Source organism: Saccopteryx bilineata, chromosome 9 (assembly GCF_036850765.1).
Source record: "Saccopteryx bilineata isolate mSacBil1 chromosome 9, mSacBil1_pri_phased_curated, whole genome shotgun sequence".
Lineage (NCBI taxonomy): Eukaryota > Metazoa > Chordata > Mammalia > Chiroptera > Emballonuridae > Saccopteryx > Saccopteryx bilineata.
In genome coordinates this window covers 17753513-17773465 of record NC_089498.1, presented here as the reverse complement: position 1 = coordinate 17773465, position 19953 = coordinate 17753513, and the positions used below count along the sequence as shown (strand labels likewise).

Here is a 19953-nt window from a genome sequence, read left to right as displayed (position 1 = left end):
TTAATAAACCCTGGTTGCATTACTTTGGGCTCTGCAACTTGGGGCAAAAGTCGAAACCTAATTTCATTCATATGTAAAACGGGAACAATAACAGTATCTGCTTCATCGGATTTTGGGAGGATTAAATAATTCAAGGAAAGCATTTAACACAAACCCTGGCATTAATGATATAGTGAATTTAGGAAGTTGAATTAGGAATGCTGATAACTTTCCCAACATTTCTAATCCTTAGAAATTCAGAGTCGTCAAACCCCAGGTCAAAGGCTGGGTCAGGGGTCACTCGGCCAGTTTTACCTCTACGACCAAGTCAGGGTTGGGCGCTTGACCTAAGCGCCTTGACAGACAGATCAGATGCTATTCCTTTCACATCCGGCCCCTTTCCGAGTCTCTCTTTAAAAGGAGGCTACACATCCAGATGAATCAAAGAAATGGCCAAACTCTTGAGGCGAAGACTGGACGAAGAGCTCTTCTCCCCCACCAGCCCCCCAAGTCGCAAGTTTCAGGAACTGCCAAAATTAACGCCCTGCGTGCCTCAATAGCACCCGGACCTGAAACGCCTTCCTTCTCCCGCCAGCGCCCCTCTTGGGGCTCCGTCTCCTCCCACTAGTTCAGACACCGTCCCTTCTGTGTTGATGTGGTTTCTTGGCTCTGACCCTCAGTTCCTCGCCCTCCGCCCCAGACTCCTCGGTTACATCAGTTCCTTCACCTCCACCTCAGCGTAACCATTCAGCCTCGGTGACCCCTCCTCCGGCTCAGGGGCCTCTCCTCCGCTGCCGTTCCCCCCTGGCTACCTCAGGTTCCCCTTCCGCGGCCTCAGTTTTCTCCCCTCAGCCTCAGACCTTGCGCTCCCGCCTGGCCCTACCGGGTTGCTCCAGGGTCAGCGCCCCCAGGCGGCGGATGCCCTCCTCGTCCAGATCCCATTGCTCCGCCATCCCTGCCCGCCCTCCTGCCGCGCCTCTCAGCTCACCTGTCGCCGCCCGCGAGACCGCCCAACGCGCGCTAGGCCCCGCCCCGGCATCCAGGCCCCGCCCCCAGCCAGGCCCCGCCCCCCCGCGCGGGGGTCCGTTATTGCCAGGGTCACGCGCCTGCCCTCCTGCAGCAGGAATCCGAACCATGGTATGGGGCTCGACCTGGAGGAGCCGCCAAAACCACTAAAACGGCGAATTGGGGGGCGATGTGGTGGAGGATTACGGCTACAGAATTTGGCAACTGGCCCTGGGACATGTTAGGGGGGATATGGCTCCAGCTTTGAAGGGTCTGAGTGCTGGCTCTGAGCAATGCACCTGCTTTGAGGGGTGAAGTATTCTAGCTTTGAGGATCTAGGGGACTCCAGGTCTGATGAGTGGGGGTGTGCCTCTAGCCTAGGCGAAGGTCTTCACATCTCAGAGCTTGTGGGTGTTAACTATGAGGCAAGGCGGTGGTTGGGCAGGTAAACCGGGAAGAAGGGGATCCAGATCTGAAGGAGTGGGAGGCAGCCCCCTGAGGCTTGCTGGGAAACGAGGGAACTTGACTCTGAGAAGCTGAGATCTTGTTTTTAGAAAATGAAGTGGTCCTAGCTCTAGAAATTGATCTGGGGGAGAGGGATCAATGTGGAAAAGAGAGATTATCTTTGGGATGGGGTGGGGGTGACTATACTAGAGCTAGTCCATTTCCTGCAGTCAGTCCAGCAAGAGGCCTTTTGTCATCCCAGTACTACCGGCCCCAAAGTTTGCCAGTGATTAAAGGCTCTCCCCAGGCTGGGATAGTTCTGCACTAAGATAGTTCTGTCTTGGGAAGAAAGCTCTGGGAAGAACAGCCACATCTTTAACCCCTATCTTTACTATAGCAGGAATGTCTTGAGACCTTACCTATGAATGAAATGTGTTTGTGAAAGAAGGAGATAAACTGTTAAGCCAGGACCCTCTTGTCATACTCTGTCCTTAACAAGAAAAGAGGAATTAAGACCAGACTGTGGCTCACCTTCAAGGAGCAGGTTTCCTTTAGCAACCAAAATCTGCACACTCAAAGCCAAAACTGAGCTCTCAACCAGCTAGTCACTTTTAAGGAGAACAGAAAGCAAAACTACTAGTCCTTGCATATTATTTATGCTTTCTGGTCTAGGTAGGGCCCTCAGTTATTCACAACTTGTCATGTTACCTATATTTAGAGAGGCCAGGACTCAAAAGCCTAGATTAGCTCATAAGATTGGCTTTTCGGCCCTGGCCAGTTGGCTCAGCGGTAGAGCGTCGGCCTGGCGTGCGGGGGACCCGGGTTCGATTCCCGGCCAGGGCACATAGGAGAAGCACCCATTTGCTTCTCCACTCCCCCCCTCCTTCCTCTCTGTCTCTCTCTTCCCCTCCCGCAGCCAAGGCTCCATTGGAGCAAAGATGACCCGGGAGCTGGGGATGGCTTCTTGGCCTCTGCCCCAGGTGCTAGAGTGGCTCTGGTCGCAACGGAGGGGCAGAGCATCGCCCCCTGGTGGGCAGAGCATCACCCCCTGGTGGGCAAAGCGTTGCCCCATGGTGGGCGTGCCGGGTGGATCCCGGTCGAGCGCATGCGGGAGTCTGTCTGACTGTCTCTCCTCGTTTCCAGCTTCAGAAAAATACAAAAAAAAAAAAAAAAAAGATTGGCTTTTCCAGCTCTGCTGTGAATCAAGACACCATTTTTTAATTTGCAGTATTTCTCTTTATATCCCCTTTAACGCTTCCCGCTTCAAATGTGGCATACATAATTGCTCTTCTTTATATCTGAATATTGAGACCAGGTTTATTATAAGAGAAAAGAACCCCATCCCCTTCTTTGTTGCATGCATTTATTTTTCTTCCTCAGCTGTCAAAACAGGAGATTTAGGGTTTTATTGAAGAAATGGGCTTTTCTTCTCTTGAGCAACTGCCTCTTACTTTAATACTGTTCCCCACCACCAACAACATTTTAATGTAAAAGTAACGTTCAGAAAAGTTGAATGAATCGTACAGTGAGTATTATACAATTACCACCTAGATTTTACAACGCACATTTTGCTGTATTTAGCACATGTTCGTTTATGCCTTTATCAATTCATCTTATTTTTGATGCCTTTAAAAATAAGTTGCGCCTGACCTGTGGTGGCGCAGTGGATAAAGCGTCGACCTGGAAATGCTGAGGTCGCCGGTTCGAAACCCTGGGCTTGCCTGGTCAAGGCACGTATGGGAGTTGATGCTTCCAGCTCCTCCCCCCTGTCTCTCTCTGTCTCTCTCTCTCCCTCTCTCTCTCCTCTCTAAAATGAATAAATAAAAATTAAAATAAAAAAAAGAATTAAAAAAAATAAAAATAAATAAAAATAAGTTGCAATATTGGTACATTGTATCCCAATCACTTGAGCATGCATAATTTTTACCTAGAATTCAATATTGTTTTATGGTTCTTTCTTAGGTAAAATTTTATACACTAGTTACCACTTTAATTTTTTTGTAAGAGTAGTGCTTATTTTAGAATCTAATACAGATGGTTTGAATGTTTCCGGGTTTTCTACTTTCTATAGTGTTGATAAAGTTCATCTTGAAGCAAAATAGACAATTCACTTATGAATAGATAACCTTGAACTTTTAATAATGAGCTGGAAGGTTAATGATCTTTGCTGCCTTTGTATATATAAAAAGGAACTCGCAGCATTCAGCTGTCCTGCCAAGACCCCAATAAGGTAATGTCTTTGCAGGTATGATTCCAGTAGAACCCTGCACATGCTCAATGGAGTGGAGAGCGCCTCATCATAATTCCCTTTACTTATTTATTTATTTATTTCGTATTTTTCCAAAGTTAGAATCGTGATGGCAGTCAGACAGACTCCCGCATGCTCTGGACCAGGATCCACCTGGCATGCCTAGTGGGGGGTGATGCTCTGTCCATTTGGAGCATTGCTCCGTGCCTGCCGGAGCCATTCTAGTGCCTGAGGCAGAAGCTATGGAGTCGTCCTCAGCGCCCCGGCCAACTCTGCTCCAGTGGAGCCTTGGCTGCTGGAGGGGAAGAGAGAGACAGAAAGAAAGGAGAAGGGAAGGGGTGGAGAAGCAGATGGGCACTTCTCCTGTGTGCCCTGGCCAGGAACCAAACCCGGACTTCCATATGCTGGGCTGATGCTCTACCACTGAGCAAACCGGCCAGGGCCATAATTCCCTTTAAAATTTTTTTTTCTTTCCATTGATTTGAGGGACCAATGTCTCCAATCTTTGTCAATACTTGTTATTATTTATCATTTTGATTCAGGCCATCCTAATGGGTGTGAAGTGCTATCTCACTGTGAGTTTTGTGCATTTTTATGGCTAATGTTGTTAAGTATCTTTACATGTGCTACTGGCCATTTATGTATCTTCTTTGGGAAATGTCTATTTAGATTATCTATTTTTAAATTTGGTTATTTGTCTTTTTATTATTGAGTTGTAAATGTTTTTTATATAGCCTAAATACAAGTTCTTTATCAGACATAAGATTTGCAAATATTTTGTTAGATTCTGTGGGCTTTGTTTTTTATTTTCTTGATGTTGTATTGGAAGCATAAAAGTTTTTAATTTTTTTGCCCTGACCTGTGGTGGCGCAGTGGATAAAGCGTCGACCTGGAAATGCTGAGGTTGCCAGTTCGAAACCCTGGGCTTGCCTGGTCAAGGGAGTTGACATATGGGAGTTGATGCTTCCAGCTCCTTCCCCCCTTCTCTCTCTCTGTTTCTCTCTCCTCTCTAAAATGAATAAATAAAATAAAAATTTATAAAAAAAGAAGTTTTTAATTTTTTGTTTATTTCACTTTTGCTTTTGGTATCTTATCCAAGAAGGCATTGCCTAATTCAAGTTATGAAGATTTTTTTTGTTTCCTTCTAAGGGTTTTATTTTTTAGCTCTTATATTTAGGTTTATGATCCATTTGGTGTTAGTTTTTGCATATGGTAAGAGGTAAGGGTTCAATTTCCTTTTTTTTTTTTTTTTTTGCACGTGGATGTCTGGTTGTACCAGCACCATTTTTTGAAAAGGCTATTATTCTTTGAATTGAATGTCTTAGCTTCCTTGTCAAAATTCAGTTAACCATAAATGTAAGGGTTTATTTCTGGATTCTTAATTCTATTCTGCTTATTTGTATGTCTAGCCTTATACCAGTAGCACATAATCTTGATGACTATAGCTTTATAGAAAGTTTTGAAAGTGGGAAGTGTCAATCCTCAAATTTTGTTCTTTTTCAAGATTGTTTTGACTATTCTTGGTCCCTTGTATTTCCATATGAATTTTAACATCAGCTTGTCAATTTTTGCAAAATAAGAAAGCTGGAATTTTTGTAGGGATTGTATTCAATCTGTAGATCAATTTGGGGAATATTGCCATGAACAATATTAAGTTTTCTAATCCATACATATGGATTTTTTTTACATTTATTTGGGTCTTTTTTTAGAGTACAAATATTATACTTCTTTAGTTAACTTTATTCCTAAATGTTTTGTTCTTTTGATACTGTTGTGTATGGAATTGTTTTCTGAATTTCATTTTTGGATTATTCATTGCTATTATATGAACATACAATTGATTTTTTTATACTGGTCAACCTTGTTGAACTCATTCTAACAATTTCTTAGTGAATTCCTTAGGATATTCTATATTAAAAATTATGTAATCTGCAAAGTGAGGTAGTTATACTTCTCCCTTTCCAATATGAATGCTTTTTATTATTATTTTTTCTTGCATCATTCTCTTTTCATTCCCCTTTAGGAGGAGCCTGGTATGCCTCCTGAGTCAGCAGAGGATTTGTTTCATTTCAACGTTGGGGGCTGGCATTTCTCCGTTCCCAGAAGCAGACTCGCTCAATTTCCAGACTCCCTGCTGTGGAAAGAAGCTTTGGCTTTAACTTCTTTGGAAAACCAGAGGCTCTTCATTGACAGAGATGGTTCCACATTTAGGCACGTGCACTATTACCTCTACACCTCCAAACTCTCCTTCTCCAGTTGTGCAGAACTGAATTTGCTCTATGAGCAAGCACTGGGTTTGCAGCTGATGCCACTGCTGCAGGTAAGATACTCTTATCTTCTAGGAGTGGTGATCAGTAAACATGGGCCTTATTATCACTAAATGTTGGGTTGTATATTGGCTGCTGAGATGACCCTCTTAATGGGGAAGTGTGATGAGTAAATTAAAGTAATAAACAATACGCTGGGAATGCATGTTCTGAATAAAGGATTTCATCCTGACTCTGCCTAATCTAACCAACAGCCACCATGAAACCAGAGTGGGACTTACCAGCCCCTAAGAGGGTGCTCTTGACTCTCAGAAAGCTTATTTTAAAGCTTCTTCTGGTTTTGTTGTTGAATTTTAAAAGGTGAAAACTTTAGAAATCGTAGACTTTGTTATATACACTGTGTCTGAGATTTAAAATCTAAACAACTCGTCAAATATAGTATTTCTCATTGAGCCTGTTAGGTCCACAGCATTCACTTACAGCAAAGCAAAAAGTCCTCCAAACTGCAGAATCTTTCCTTTGCCTTCACTTCTGTGTTTCTAAGACTGCTTGTCTTCTCATTGTGAGAGCTTTAAATGCCTTTACTTATACCCATTAAAGTATAGTATCTTCTTTCTTAAATTTTCTCCAAGCTACAGAAATCATTTATTTCTGTGGCTTATCTTAAATAGTTTATTTTTAGTTTTTGAACAATTACCTTTTTTTAAATATATATACTAGAAGAACTAAATATTGTGATTGGAAAGGACCTTATTAATCCCACTGTCTGGACAAGGTGTCACTTTATCTCCACAATCACTGACTCAACAAGCCCCACTGCAATTCAGTACTCTACCAACTGTGCCTCCCTAGCCCCTTTTAGAAAAGAATTGAGGTAGACCATCCATATCTGGGTCAGGGAGTAAGAGCATTTATAATGAATGTTATTATGGATGCTCCTTACGAATAATTCAATGTTTTCTCTTATAAGTTATTATATATTGGGAAATCAAAATGCTTAACACACTACAATGCAAGTGGTTGTAGTATTCTTTTCTTTTTTTTTTCAAGCTACCCACCTGAATTAAAATTTCTTTTCAACTATCCCAAGACTGGAATATTAACACTGCTTATAAGTGGCTTCAAAATCACTTAAATGTCCTGGCATGTCAAGACTGCTGATGATGCTATACCAAGGCACCATTTTGTGGGGGAAAGGGAGGAGTCACTTATTCATTGCAGAAAAATCAGAAAATCAAAGAGATAAAAGCAATTTTCTGAAGAACCATTTTCAAGAACATAGGCTTATAATACAAACATTTATCAAACCCCTTAACTCCTTTTCTGCCTTCACTTCCCAAATTGAAACAAAATATGACTAGAAAGCAGCCCTGGCCGGTTGGCTCAGCGGTAGAGCGTCAGCCTGGTGTGCAGGAGTCCCGGGTTTGATTCCCGGCCAGGGCACACAGGAGAGGCGCCCATTTGCTTCTCCACCCCTCCCCCTCTCCTTCCTCTCTGTCTCTCTCTTCCCCTCCCACAGCGAGGCTCCATTGGAGCAGAGATGGCCCGGGCGCTGGGGATGGCTCTGTGGCCTCTGCCTCAGGCGCTAGAATGGCTCTGGACGCAACAGAGCAACGCCCCAGATGGGCAGAGCATCACCCCCTGGTGGGCATGCCAGGTGGATCCTGGTCGGGCGCATGCGGGAGTCTGTCTGACTGCCTCCCCGTTTCCAGCTTTGGAAAAATGAAAAAAAAAATGACTAGAAAGCAACTTCCAAATGGGAGGTAACCACTCAGAATCCAACTGGCTTATCCAATTCCCGAGTTCCAAGTTGTGTGCAGCAGTACTCAATGAATCATGTGGATTGGCATTTCTAAAACAGACTGTAAAACAAGTGCTTATGTTTTGGAAATGGTGTTTTCAAAGAAATAAACATTTAGGTCGGCACAGCTGAAGTAGTGTTTATTCACTGAAGCAGAGTGTAAATACAGCTGGAGAATGAACAGCCATCTCCAGCAAATCAAGCCTCACACATTTTCTTCACTTCCCTCGCTGCTAAGACCTGGTAAGATAACTCAGGTTCTTGCCTAAGTGTACAAACACTTCGCTTGGAGGAAATGGAGTCTGCCAGCTTTTACTCTAAAGACTCCTCCCAGGCAGCCCAGTTTAATGCATCCTGCCAGTGTATACTGGGAGCATTCTGGGTACCAGGCATTATTCCCATGAACTTAAGGATGAAAGGGGATGATATATTAAAAATATGATGTGAGCCACATATGTAATTTTAAATTTTCTAGTAGCCACATGTTAAAAATTTTTTTAAAGTGACATTAATTGTAATAATAAATTTTATTTACCCAATATGTTTAAAATGCTACAATTTCAACATGTAATCAAAATATTAAAATTCATATGTTTTGGGTTTTTAAATTAATTTTAATGGGGTGACATTGATAAATCAGGGTACATATGTTTAGAGAAAACATCTCTAGCCTGACCAGGTGGTGGTGCAGTGGATAGAGCGTCGGACTGGGATGCGGTAGAACCCAGGTTCGAGACCCCGAGGTCGCCAGCTTGAGCGCGGGCTCATCTGGTGTGAGCAAAAAGCTCACCAGCTTGGATCCAAGGTCACTGACTCCAGCAAGGGGTTACTCAGTCTGCTGAAGGCCCACGGTCAAGGCACATATGAGAAAGCAATCAATGAACAACTAAGGTGTCACAACGAAAAACTGATGATTGATGCTTCTCATCTCTCTCCGTTCCTGTCTGTCTGTCCCTATCTATTCCTCTTTCTGATTCTCGCTCTGTCTCTGAAATAAATAAATATTTAAAAAAAAGAAAAAAAAGAAAACATCTCTAGGTTATTTTGACATTTGATTATGCCGCATTCTCATCACCCAAAGTCCAATTGTATTTCGTCACCTAAATTCATGTTTTACATTCTAGTTTGGTACTAAGAGAGAATAGGTAACTCCTTTGTATCCTGAGAAACCACGTGAGTGGTAGATTCTGAGGGATGAGTGAGCTAGGGTGGGTGGTAATCAGGAGTTAGGATTTGAATATGTTAAATTTGAGAGGCAAGAAAAGGGTGCTTATTGAATGTCCAAGTGGTTGGCCCTGTCTTGTTGGCTCAGCAGTAGAGCATCAGCTTAGCATGTGGAAGTCCTGGGTTCAATTCCTGGTCAGGGCACACAGGAGAAGTGACCATTTACTTCTCTACTCTGCCCCCTTCTCTTCCCCCCCTCTCCCGCAGCCATAGCTCATTTGAGCAAGTTGGCCCAGGGGCTGAGGATGACTCTATGGCCTCACCTCAGGTGCTAAAATGGCTCGGTTGCTGAACAATGGCCCCAGATGGGCAGAGCATCACCCTATGGGGGCTTGCCAGGTGGATCCAGTTGGGGTGCATGCGGGAACCTCTCTGCCTCCCCTCCTATCACCTAATGATAAAAAAAAAAGAATGTCCACATGGTAACGGTGAGGAAGCAGCTAGATATATAGGTCTGAAATATGGGAGCAGTGGGTCTAGAGATATAAAATTTGGGAGTTATCAAAACTGGTATGTAAAGCCCTGGCCAGTTGGTTCAGTGGTAGAGCATCAGTCTGGCATGTGATATCTCAGGTTTGATTCCTGGTCAGGGCACACAAGAAAAGTGATCATCTACTTCTCTACCTTTCCGCCTCTCCCCCTCTCTCTTCCGCTCCTGCAGCCATGGCTCCATTGGTTCGAGCATAGTGGCCCCAAGTGCTGAGGATGGCTCCGTGGAGGCTCTGCAAGCATAGTTCAGTTGCAAGCATAGCCTTAGACGGGCAGAGCCTTGGCTCTGTATGTGGGAGTCTGTATCTTTTCTCCTCTCACTTGGAAAAGAAGAGGAAAAAACAACAACTGGTATGTAAATCCATGAGCCTGGATGCTTAGGAATGTCATATTTTGTTCACAGAGGCAAAACAAAGTAGTCATTACAGGTGTGTACATTATCACAGTACTTCCTAGAATTTTCTGTGTAATTTGGGAAGGCCTTTTTGCCTAGATGTAAACCTCTCCGAGCCTTTCACATACTGTCAGTCTGGTTGGGAGACACCGCTGCTACTGCAGAGTGTGAAATTTCCCTTCAGGGTCACTCACAAGAGCTCCAGGTTCACGGCAGACTGTCGGTTCCCTTTTATGTGCCCTCTTGAAGTGCACTGAAAACTTAGTATGTTGACAGTACATGCTACTTATGTTTCCTTCTCACTGCCTTCTGGGGACTTCTAAGTTTGGAAATTTAAATTGTTCCACCTGTGAGCATTCTGCTACCAGCAAGCAACCCAAATACGCCTGTGTTCTTTGTGCTCAAGAGAGCCAGAGAGCCTGACCAGGCAATGGCGCAGTGGATAGAGCGTTGGACTGGGACACAGAGGTCCCAGGTTCAAAACCCCAAGGTCGTCAACTTGAGCGCAGGCTTATCTGGTTTGAGCAAGGCTCACCAGCTTGAGCCCAAGGTCGCTGGCTTGAGCAAGGGGTCACTTGCTCTGTTCTGCTTTAGACACCCCCCCCCCCGTCAAGGCACATAGGAGAAAGCAATCAATGCCGCAACAAAGAATTGATGCTTCTCATCTCTCTCCCTTCCTGCCTGTCTGTCCCTATCTGTCTCTGTCACACACAAAAAAAAAAGAGCCAGAGAGTTTCATGTTCATCATTCATACAAATGATGCTTTTAAAAAAACAGACCAGTGACAACCTCACATTTCCTATTACTCACAACATGAAGACAGATCACAGCTGCTGGGTTCTGGAAAGGAAGATTACATAAAGAGCAGATACCCCAATAGTGTAGCTTTTCAGTGGAAGGGGCTAAGTGGACAACTCAACTGTAAATGCCTTGACATGGCCTCAGGGCTCCTCACAGGATGGCCCGTCTGCTTGTCCTAGCTCATATCCCAACACATACACACATCTACAGGTATACATAGGCACAGGCGCGCATGCGCACACACTCTGAAGTTAAGGCCTGTCCCTTAGCACCCCACCTTTTCACTTGCTGTTAACCTCTTGCTAGAGTTCTTCCCCTTTAAGATTTAGCCTAAATGTAGCCCATAGGAAACCTAAACCTGACATTTCCAGGCAGAGTCTTTGTGTCTCTGTTCTCATAACAGAGCTAGTTCCTCTCTAATAGCAGTACTAATTCTGTTGGGATCATGTATTCATCTGTCTTTCTCCCTCACTAGGCTGTATTCTTTCCATGTTTACATTGCTAGCATCTCTCACAGTACCCGGCCTGGCACAGGAGTTACTGAACATCTGCTGAGAAGCACATTCAATGATATACCCGGGATGACCTGTGAAGGGTGACTACTTCTGCCGGGTCAGGGAACTGGAGCCGGCAGTGGAGGGGCAGGTCTGAGGTGCTGAGAGCCATATCTTATTTGGCTTCTGTGGCCGAGAGCGCTGTTCTGCACAACCTTGTGTCCTCCCAGCCTTGCTTCCCTTGAGCTTCAGAGTGGTGCTGGCCCTCCTTGTCTTTACAAGTCAGTTGGAGAAGCTCCCTCACCATAACTTTCCAGAAGCCTACGTCAGAGCATAAGGCATCTCTGAGCCCTGCTGCTGCTTTGGAAACCCTCCACTAGGTCCCAAAGCTCTGCCAGCAGTGCACTTGTCAGCCATCTTTTGGCAGCCATACTTGCTCACACACTCGCCCTGTGCTCTCAGTCTCATGTTGCTTCTGATTGACTTATTTTTCACTGCAGTCTAAGCCAGAAACAACATTAATTTTCCTGGTGCTAGCAGTTAGCCATCTGAATTCAAGTCTGTATTTTCCTAAGGAAATCCTCCCTCTAATATTTTCTGGGTCATACATACGAAGAATAAAAATCCTAGAAGTAATACTCAGGCAATAGTGGAATTGAAGTTCACAGAAGACCAACCACACACACTGGCAACAACTTCAATCAGTAAAGGCAAAGGATAGCTGGAAGCCTAGCTCTCTGAAATGCCTTTCCCCTCCCTCCCTCCCTCCTTCCCTCCCTCCCTCCTTCCCTCCCTCCCTCCCTCCCTCCTTCCCTCCCTTCCTTCTTTCCTTCCTTCCTTCCTTCCTTTCTTCTCTCTTTTCTACCTTCCATAAAAATGTATTGAGATCCCACAGGCACTGTTGTGGGTTCTGTAAATACAGCAGAGAATAAACAGGCAGGGTCTCATGGTATTAGATATTAGGGGAGACTGGGAGACAGTAAATAAATGAGGAGGTGTTACAGGGACAGACAGACAGGAACGGAGAGAGATGAGAAGCATCAATCATCAGTTTCGCGTTGCGACTTCTTAGTTGTTCATTGATTGCTTTCTCACATGTGCCTTGACCGAGGGCCTTCAGCAGACCGAGTAACCCCCTGCTGGAGCCAGCGACCTTGGGTCTAAGCTGGTGAGCTCTTTGCTCAAGCCAGATGAGCCCGCGCTCAAGCTGGAGACCTCGGGGTCTCGAGCCTGGGTCCTTCCGCATCCCAGTCTGACACTCTATCCACTGTGCCACCACCTGGTCAGGCGCTTTGTGGGGATTCTTACAGTACCCAAGTGGCTTTCTATGAGCAGAAGGCCTTGCATTTCTAGAAGTCAGAGCAAGGATTGGCTGAGAAAGTTTAGAAGACAACTTAGCTGAGGCTCCTGGGCCTAATGCATGCAGCATGACTTGACTGATTGGCAGGAATTGTAATCTTTGTGGATTTATTTTTTTGGTGTATATTTTTTGTTTTTTAAGATTCGTCAAACATAGGCCCTGGCCAGTTGGCTCAGCAGTAGAACGTTGGCCCGACTTGTGGAAGTCCCGGGTTTGATTCCTGGCCAGGGCACACAGGAAAAGCACCCATTTGCTTCTCCACCCTTCCCCCTCTTCTTTCTCTCTGTCTCTCTCTTTCCCTCCTGCAGCCAAAGCTCCATTGGAGCAAAGTTGGCCCGGGCGCTGAGGATGGCTCCATGGCCTCTGCCTCAGGCGCTAAAATGGCTCCAGTTGCATCGGAGCAATGGTCCAAATGGGCAGAGCTTTGCCCCCTGGTGGGCATGCCAGGTGGATCCTGGTTGGGCACATGCAGGAGTCTGTCTGCCTACCTGCTTCTCACTTCAGAAAAATACCAAAAAAAAAAAAAAAAAGATTTGTCAAACACACCTTTCTTGAGAATGGTACTGTTTCCACTTTACGTTAGTGGAAGTAGCAGGAAATGGAGGTTTCCTTTCTAAAAAATAGATCTCACAAGCTAATTTGACTGTCATTACTGACACACCCCAAAGGACACACAAAGGACACACCAGGGTTCCAAACAGTACCTCTAGATAGGACATCCAGGCCCATCCTCAAATGGTTGTTCTCCCAGGCAGGGATTTCCCTCCCCCAATATGTCCCCTCCCTGATGGCCAACCTAGAGTTGTTCAAGGGCACCATTGTTTCTTCCACTGAGATAGAATCTCAGGATTTGAATCTGCAGGTGAAATAAATGACAGGTTCAAATTCCTGTGATGCAGTCAGCTTAGCAGGAACTTGGAATGGTATGCTATCTTTGAAAGACTTTCCCTAGTTTTACTCTTTTCTTGCTACTTCATCCAACATTTTTCAGTCCCAACACCAATCAGACTCAAGCTGAGCCCTTTCTTCCTGCCATCCTTTCTCCCTCTCCCTCTTAGATCTTCTCTCTGGACTCCGGTCCCAAGTTGGAATTGCTGTCTTCAGTGCCCTCTGAACTCTCTGCCACTGTCACCCTGTGCTGGCTTCCCTATGGTTCCAAATACTGAGCATCTTCCTCAGTTTAAATGAGTGCAATTTTGGGGCTCCCCCATGTCTCACTTTGCTTTGCTTTACAGAGGACTCAGCCCTTCAGCCCTCCAGTTTTGTGCATTCTTTCATTTAATATAGTAGTTCTGTGTACCTTACTACTCAATAGCTTCTAAACTAGAAGTTGGGGGTGCATGAACATAGTCCTTTTTCCAGTAGCCTCAGTGAAGGTGGGGGACAGGCCTGAAGCCAAGTCAGAGGCCCAGACAGCGTGGCCCAGGATTGTGGGAACAAAAGAGGAGAGTGACCCACTCTGGCTGTAGTAGGCATCACACTCTTTAGAGAGCGAAGGGAAAAGAACAGTGTTCTGGGCAGAGGGAACAGCATACATAAGTTGAGGCATCACAGAACATGGAGTGTCTTTGGAGTTTTGTGGAGTTTAGTGGCACTGAAGATGGAGTGGAGATGAAACAATGGTGGGAGTTGAAAGTGGAAAGGTAGTTGGGGTTCTGACCACTAAGAGAAAGGAAATATTTACATTCTTTATTTTCTTTTAAGATTTTCTTTATTAATTTTGCAGAGAGAGGCGAGAGAGGGACAGGGGAGCAAGAAGTATCAACTCATAGCTGCTTCAGTTTAGTTGTTCATTAGTTGTTTGTTGTATGTGCCTTGACCGGCCAAGCCCAGGGCTTCAAACCAGTGACTTCAGTGGTCCAGGTTGAGGCTTTGTCCACTGTGCCACCACAGGCCAGGCTACATTATTTCTTTTAATCCCTATAAAGCCACCTCCTTACTTTCTCCACTTTGCATGTGAGGAGCCTGAGGCTTGGACAGGTTAAGTAACAAGTGGGAGGCAGCTGGTTAAGAGTAGTGGTTAAGCCTGACCAGGCAATGGCACAGTGGATAGAGCATTGGCCTGGGACATGGAGGATTCAGGTTCAAAATCCCAAGGTCACTGGCTTGAGTGTGGGCTCACCAGCTTGAGCATGGGGTCGCTGGCTTGAGTGTGGGATCATACAAGACATGATCCATGGTTGCTGGCTTGAGCCCAAGGTCGCTGGCTTGAGCAAGGGGTTACTGGCTTGGCTGGACCTCCCTGATTCTTGGTCAAGGCACATATGAGAAATCAATCAGTGAGCAGCTAAGGTGCTGCAGCTATGAGTTGATGCTTTCTCCTTTCCTGTCTCTCACTTTCTTTCTTTCTCTCTCTTACGCTCTCTCAAAAGAAAAAAAAAAGTGGTGGTTAAGAGCCTGACCTGCGGTAGCACAGTGGATAATGCATCAACCTAGAATGTTGAGGTTGCTGGTTCAAAATGCCAGGCACCAGGTTCAAAATGCCAGGTTTACCCGATACAAGAAGAAACTAGTAGGAGTTGATTCTTCCTGCTCCTCTGTCCTTTTCTCTCTCTCTCTCCTCTAAAATTAATAAGTAAAATATTTTTTAAAAATTTAAGTAGTGGTTCAGAGCATGGGCTCTAGTGTCCTGGGTTCCATTCCCTGCATCTTCCCTTACATGGGGCACTGAGTATTCTTTCTCTTCCTGGGCCTTGTTTCCCATTTACTAAATGGGACTGCAGGGGGGACATTAGGAGGACTCAGTTTAAAAGTTCCTGGGCAATAAATGTTAGCTATTAAAGGACAGAGTTAAGACTTAAACTCCAGTCCTTCCCCAAGTCCGCCAGCCACCCACAGTAGGGAAGACTCCCTCAGGTCCCCTACCTTTTGCAGACCTTAAGCCAGGGGTCCCCAAACTATGGCCCGCGGGCCACATGCGGCCCCCTGAGGCCATTTATCGGGCCCCCGCCGCATTTCCAGAAGGGGCACCTCTTTCATTGGTGGTCAGTGAGAGGAGCATAGGATGCATCACAAAGCACTGTGTTGCTCACGTACAGTACTACTTCCAGTGCTGCGGAATGCACGCGTCACGACTCCGGAAGTGTGTCATATCATTTGTTATGGCTAGCAGTGACAAATATGGAACTGGATATTGACCATCTCATTAGCCAAAAGCAGGCCCATAGTTCCCATTGAAATACTGGTCAATTTGTTGATTTAAATTTACTTGTTTTTTATTTTAAATATTGTATTTGTTACCATTTTGTTTTTTTACTTTAAAATAAGATATGTGCAGTGTGCATAGGGATTTGTTCATAGTTTTTTTTATAGTCTGGCCCTCCAACAGTCTGAGGGACAGTGAACTGGCCCCCTGTGTAAAAAGTTTGGGGACCCCTGCTTAAGCAGTCATGTGGGTGTAGGTTATAGCTATGACCACCAGAGGGCTCTTCTCAAATTTCTGTATTCCAATGAGCAGCTTCACAAGAATTTCACCTGGGTAGCTAGAAATTAGAAACAGGTTCTTTTATCAGTTTTATACTGAATCTGAGGTGTTCTATCCATTATAAGGCTCTTAGAGAAAAAACTTGTCCATGTGGTCCTGTAAAGACAGGATCACTTTTCCAATTATAGCCAAAAATTTCTTAGGAAAATTCTACCTTCTTCTAAGCTAGTGTCGCAAACCTGCGCAGCAAATAATTTAGCAGGTCTCGGGTGGGAACAGTGTAGGATTAGAAAATAAACAGGAAGAAAAAGGATGGGATCGGGAGGACCCAATGCACAGCTGATAGCTTGCAAGAGCAAGTCTTCACCCCCAAACCACTTTATTTATAGGGCAGAGCAAAGTCATTAGCAAAACAAAGAAAGCTTAGATACAAAGTCACATTTCTGAGGCAAACCAAGAATTCTCCCAAGTGCAGAAAACCCTCCACCATGCATAACATCTTAACTTCACAAAACAAAGGGTAAAAAGAAAACTGCCCCTAGTCTCCTTGAGGGCCATGGGGCATGAGACTAGTGGAAACACAGCTACATGGAGGTGTGGAGAAGGGCATGTAAATTGCCTTTACCAACCTAAACAGTCAGAGGTTGTGGGAAGAGCTTAGCCTTTTGGCTTAAGTCTTAAACTACAAGGGCTTTGCCAGCTTGCAGTCTCCCACAAGCTAGGGACAGAAAAAATGAGCTTGCTGTTATGATAACCTGTCCCCTGGGCAGGACTTTTGAGGGAGAATGGGTTCCTGAGTGTGGGCGGCATGAAGACACCCAACCCATCTTCTTCTGCCCCGGGCATCAGCCCTGCTTAGCCAGGGTGCTCCACTCCAGCCTCGGCCCACCCCTGCTCACCTGCTCCTTGAAGTGGAGAAGCTCTGGACTTGGAAGACTGCTTGGGCAAGTCACAAACCCTGTGACCCCAGCTGCCTCGTCAGCAAAACAGATCACATCTATCTCCAAGAGCTGTTTTAGGTTTAGGGTAAATGAGCAAATGAGCGAAAACACTTTGGAAATGTACCCTGTGCCACCTCCACTTCCCTACTTAGACCACACTCCACATTTAGGATGAGCACAGACAGCAAGCAGAACAAAACAATTACAACAGGTCAAAAAGGGTTTTTGAACTTTTGAGGGGAAATGATAACTGGAAATCTCAAGTTTTTAATGGTTAAATATAAATTACCCTTTAGATTGTGTAAGATAAATTTCTATTAATCCACATAAACTATCATCCAAAATACTGCTTAAAAAATTAGAAGAGCCTGACCAGGCGGTGGCGCAGTGGATAGAGCATTGGACTGGGATGCCGAGGACCCAGGTTCGAGACCCCAAGGTTGCCAGCTTGAGCGCGGGCTCATCTGGTTTGAGCAAAAGCTCACCGGCTTGGACCCAAGGTCTCTGGCTAGAGCTAGGGGTTACTCGGTTTGCTGAAGGCCCGTGGTCAAGGCACATATGAGAAAGCAATCAATGAACAACTAAGGTGTTGCAATGCGCAACGAAAAACTAATGATTGATGCTTCTCATCTCTCCGTTCCTGTCTGTCTGTCCCTGTCTATCCCTCTCTCTGATTCTCTCTCTGTCTCTGTAAAAAAAAAAAAAAAAAAAAAATTAGAAGAGAAATCATCAATGAGATTTTGAATATCAACATATCATCTTGGCCCTGTCCAGTTTGCTCAGTAGTAGAGTGTCACTGGGTTCGATTCCCCATCTGGGCAAATAGGAAAAGCAACCATCTGCTCCACCCTTCCTCTCTCCCCTTCTCTCTTCCTCTTCCATAGCCATGGCTCAAATGGTTCAAGCAAGTTGGCCCCAAGCACTGAGGTTGGATCCATAGCCTAGCCTCAGGTGCTAAATAGCTCGGTTGCCAAGCAACAGAGCAGTGGCCCCAGATGGGGGTTTGCGGGGTGGATCCTGGCTAGGGTGTATGTGGAAGTCTGTCTGCCTCCTTGCCTCTCACTTAAGAAAAAAAAATAAGCCTGACCTGTGGTGGCACAGTGGATAAAGCGTCAACCTGGAACACTGAGGTCGCCAGTTCGAAACCCTGGGCTTGCCTGGTCAAGGCACATATGGGAGTTGATGCTTCCTGCTCCTCCCCCTTCTCTCTCTGTTTCTCTCTCTCTCTCTCTCTCTCTCTCTCTCTCTCTCTCTCCCCCTCTCTCTCTCCTTTCTAAAATGAATAAAATAAAATTTAAAAAAATAAAGTCATCTTATAGACCTAAATTTTTACATTTTTGTGTGATTGACTCTATTTTAAAACACTTTACCAAAGTAAGTCACATACTATCTTTTCCTGGTATTTTACCCTAGAATTGGTAGTTACTTAATTTAGAATTTTCACAGTGGTAATCTTCTTTATCTAACAGACTCTAGATAATCTGAAGGAAGGGAAACACCATCTACGTGTGCGGCCTGCAGACATACCTGTTGCCGAGAGAGCATCTCTGAACTACTGGCGAACATGGAAGTGTATCAGCAAACCCTCAGAATTTCCTATAAAAAGCCCAGCCTTCACAGGTATGACTACAGGCCGACCCTTCCTGAAGCCCCCACCAGCTTCCCTTCTCCTCACCCTAATAGAAGTGGCTTCCATCCAGAGAGTACCTTGATTTCTGAACTAGTTCTGAACAATTTCTCTACGTCACTGTCATCTCCTTTGATCGTGTACCCTGACACATGCCCTCTCCATGGCTGCCTACCCACTGGCATCGATCCTCCTCCACATTCATTCCTGTGCATACTGGTTTCACTCAGGCAGAGCTGGGCTGCATGCTGCACTTCCTACTAGTCAGGGAACACTCCACCATCCTTTCAAGTCATTCTAACCACCACATAAGAAATGTCCCCAAACAATCACTGTTTGATGGATGCCTTGCAGTATGGACTGGCCTAGCTGAGACATCAAACAACCATTCATGATTATGGATGGATTTTAGACTTCCAGAAGAGTCAAAAGGATCTATTTTACCTGTAAGTCACAATGGTTAGTTTGATCAATTAGAAAGAACCAAATAGATAACCAATGTGAATTTAATTACTTTGGATACAAAGCCAAAATTGTATAGCATGTCCCACTGCCCTTCATTATGGAAAATAATAGATTTCCATGCCCTGCTATCCATCACACTCCTGCCAAACCTTAGGTTTACATCTAAATAGAGAGAAAGAAAGCACCCGGCAGGGACCATCTCCAGAGAGAGTCTTCCCAGCTTCCTCTGGGGCCCCTGAATCAGTGAAAGCCTGGTGGCATCTGAGACTGGGCCTCTTGGAGGCGGTGACAGCCTTCTGCACATTCTCCTCCAGGCCTACATGATAAGGCACCTTTGGGGCTCATGGACACACCACTGTTAGACACGGAAGAGGAGGTGCACTACTGCTTCCTGCCTCTAGACCTGGTGGCCAAGTACCCAAGCCTGGTGACTGAAGACAACTTGCTGTGGCTGGCCGAGACTGTGGCCCTGATCGAGTGCGAGTGCAGCGAGTTCCGGTTCATCGGTGATTGCTCTCTCTGGGGGTAACATGGGGGTGGGGGTGGAGGAGGGGGTGGCCTAATAGGGCTCATCCACCCCTCCCTGCCTTGGAGGCCCAGCCTGTGCTTAGGGTCTCAGGAGCATCCCTGGGCAGAGCTGATGGAGGCATGACAGAGCCTTCCTGGAGGCAAGTAGCATCCCAGCTTTAGACTCCTACCAGCCCCGGCTATTTTATTCCTTGTTCATCCAGGATGGCCTGGGTATAAGGGGGCACTAGAAACTACCTGTGGCAGTGTCAGGGACCCTAAGAGTTGGTGTGAAGGGCAAGGCCCTGAGCTGGACTCAAAGGTCACTTACCCTTCTTGTTCCTACCTACCTACCACATGGGCTCCAGGCCTCAGTTCCTCTCACTGCAGAATGAGGAACTAGGTGTGTTTCAAAGTATAGTCCCCTACCTACTCTCACTTCCACTAAACTCAGAATAAAAGGGAAGGGTAGATGGTGAAAGG

General features: G+C 45.5%; 1 protein-coding gene across 1 annotated transcript in view; it reads left to right on the top strand.

Moving 5' to 3' along the window:
* The first annotated feature begins 3661 nt into the window (after positions 1-3661).
* Positions 3662-19953, top strand: part of KCTD19 (potassium channel tetramerization domain containing 19) — a 28216-nt gene continuing 11924 nt past the window's right edge. The window contains exons 1-4 of the mRNA XM_066244112.1: positions 3662-3673; positions 5700-5996; positions 18341-18491; positions 19278-19469. Of these exons, the coding sequence (XP_066100209.1) occupies positions 3662-3673; positions 5700-5996; positions 18341-18491; positions 19278-19469 (652 nt within the window). The remainder of the gene's footprint in view (positions 3674-5699; positions 5997-18340; positions 18492-19277; positions 19470-19953) is intronic.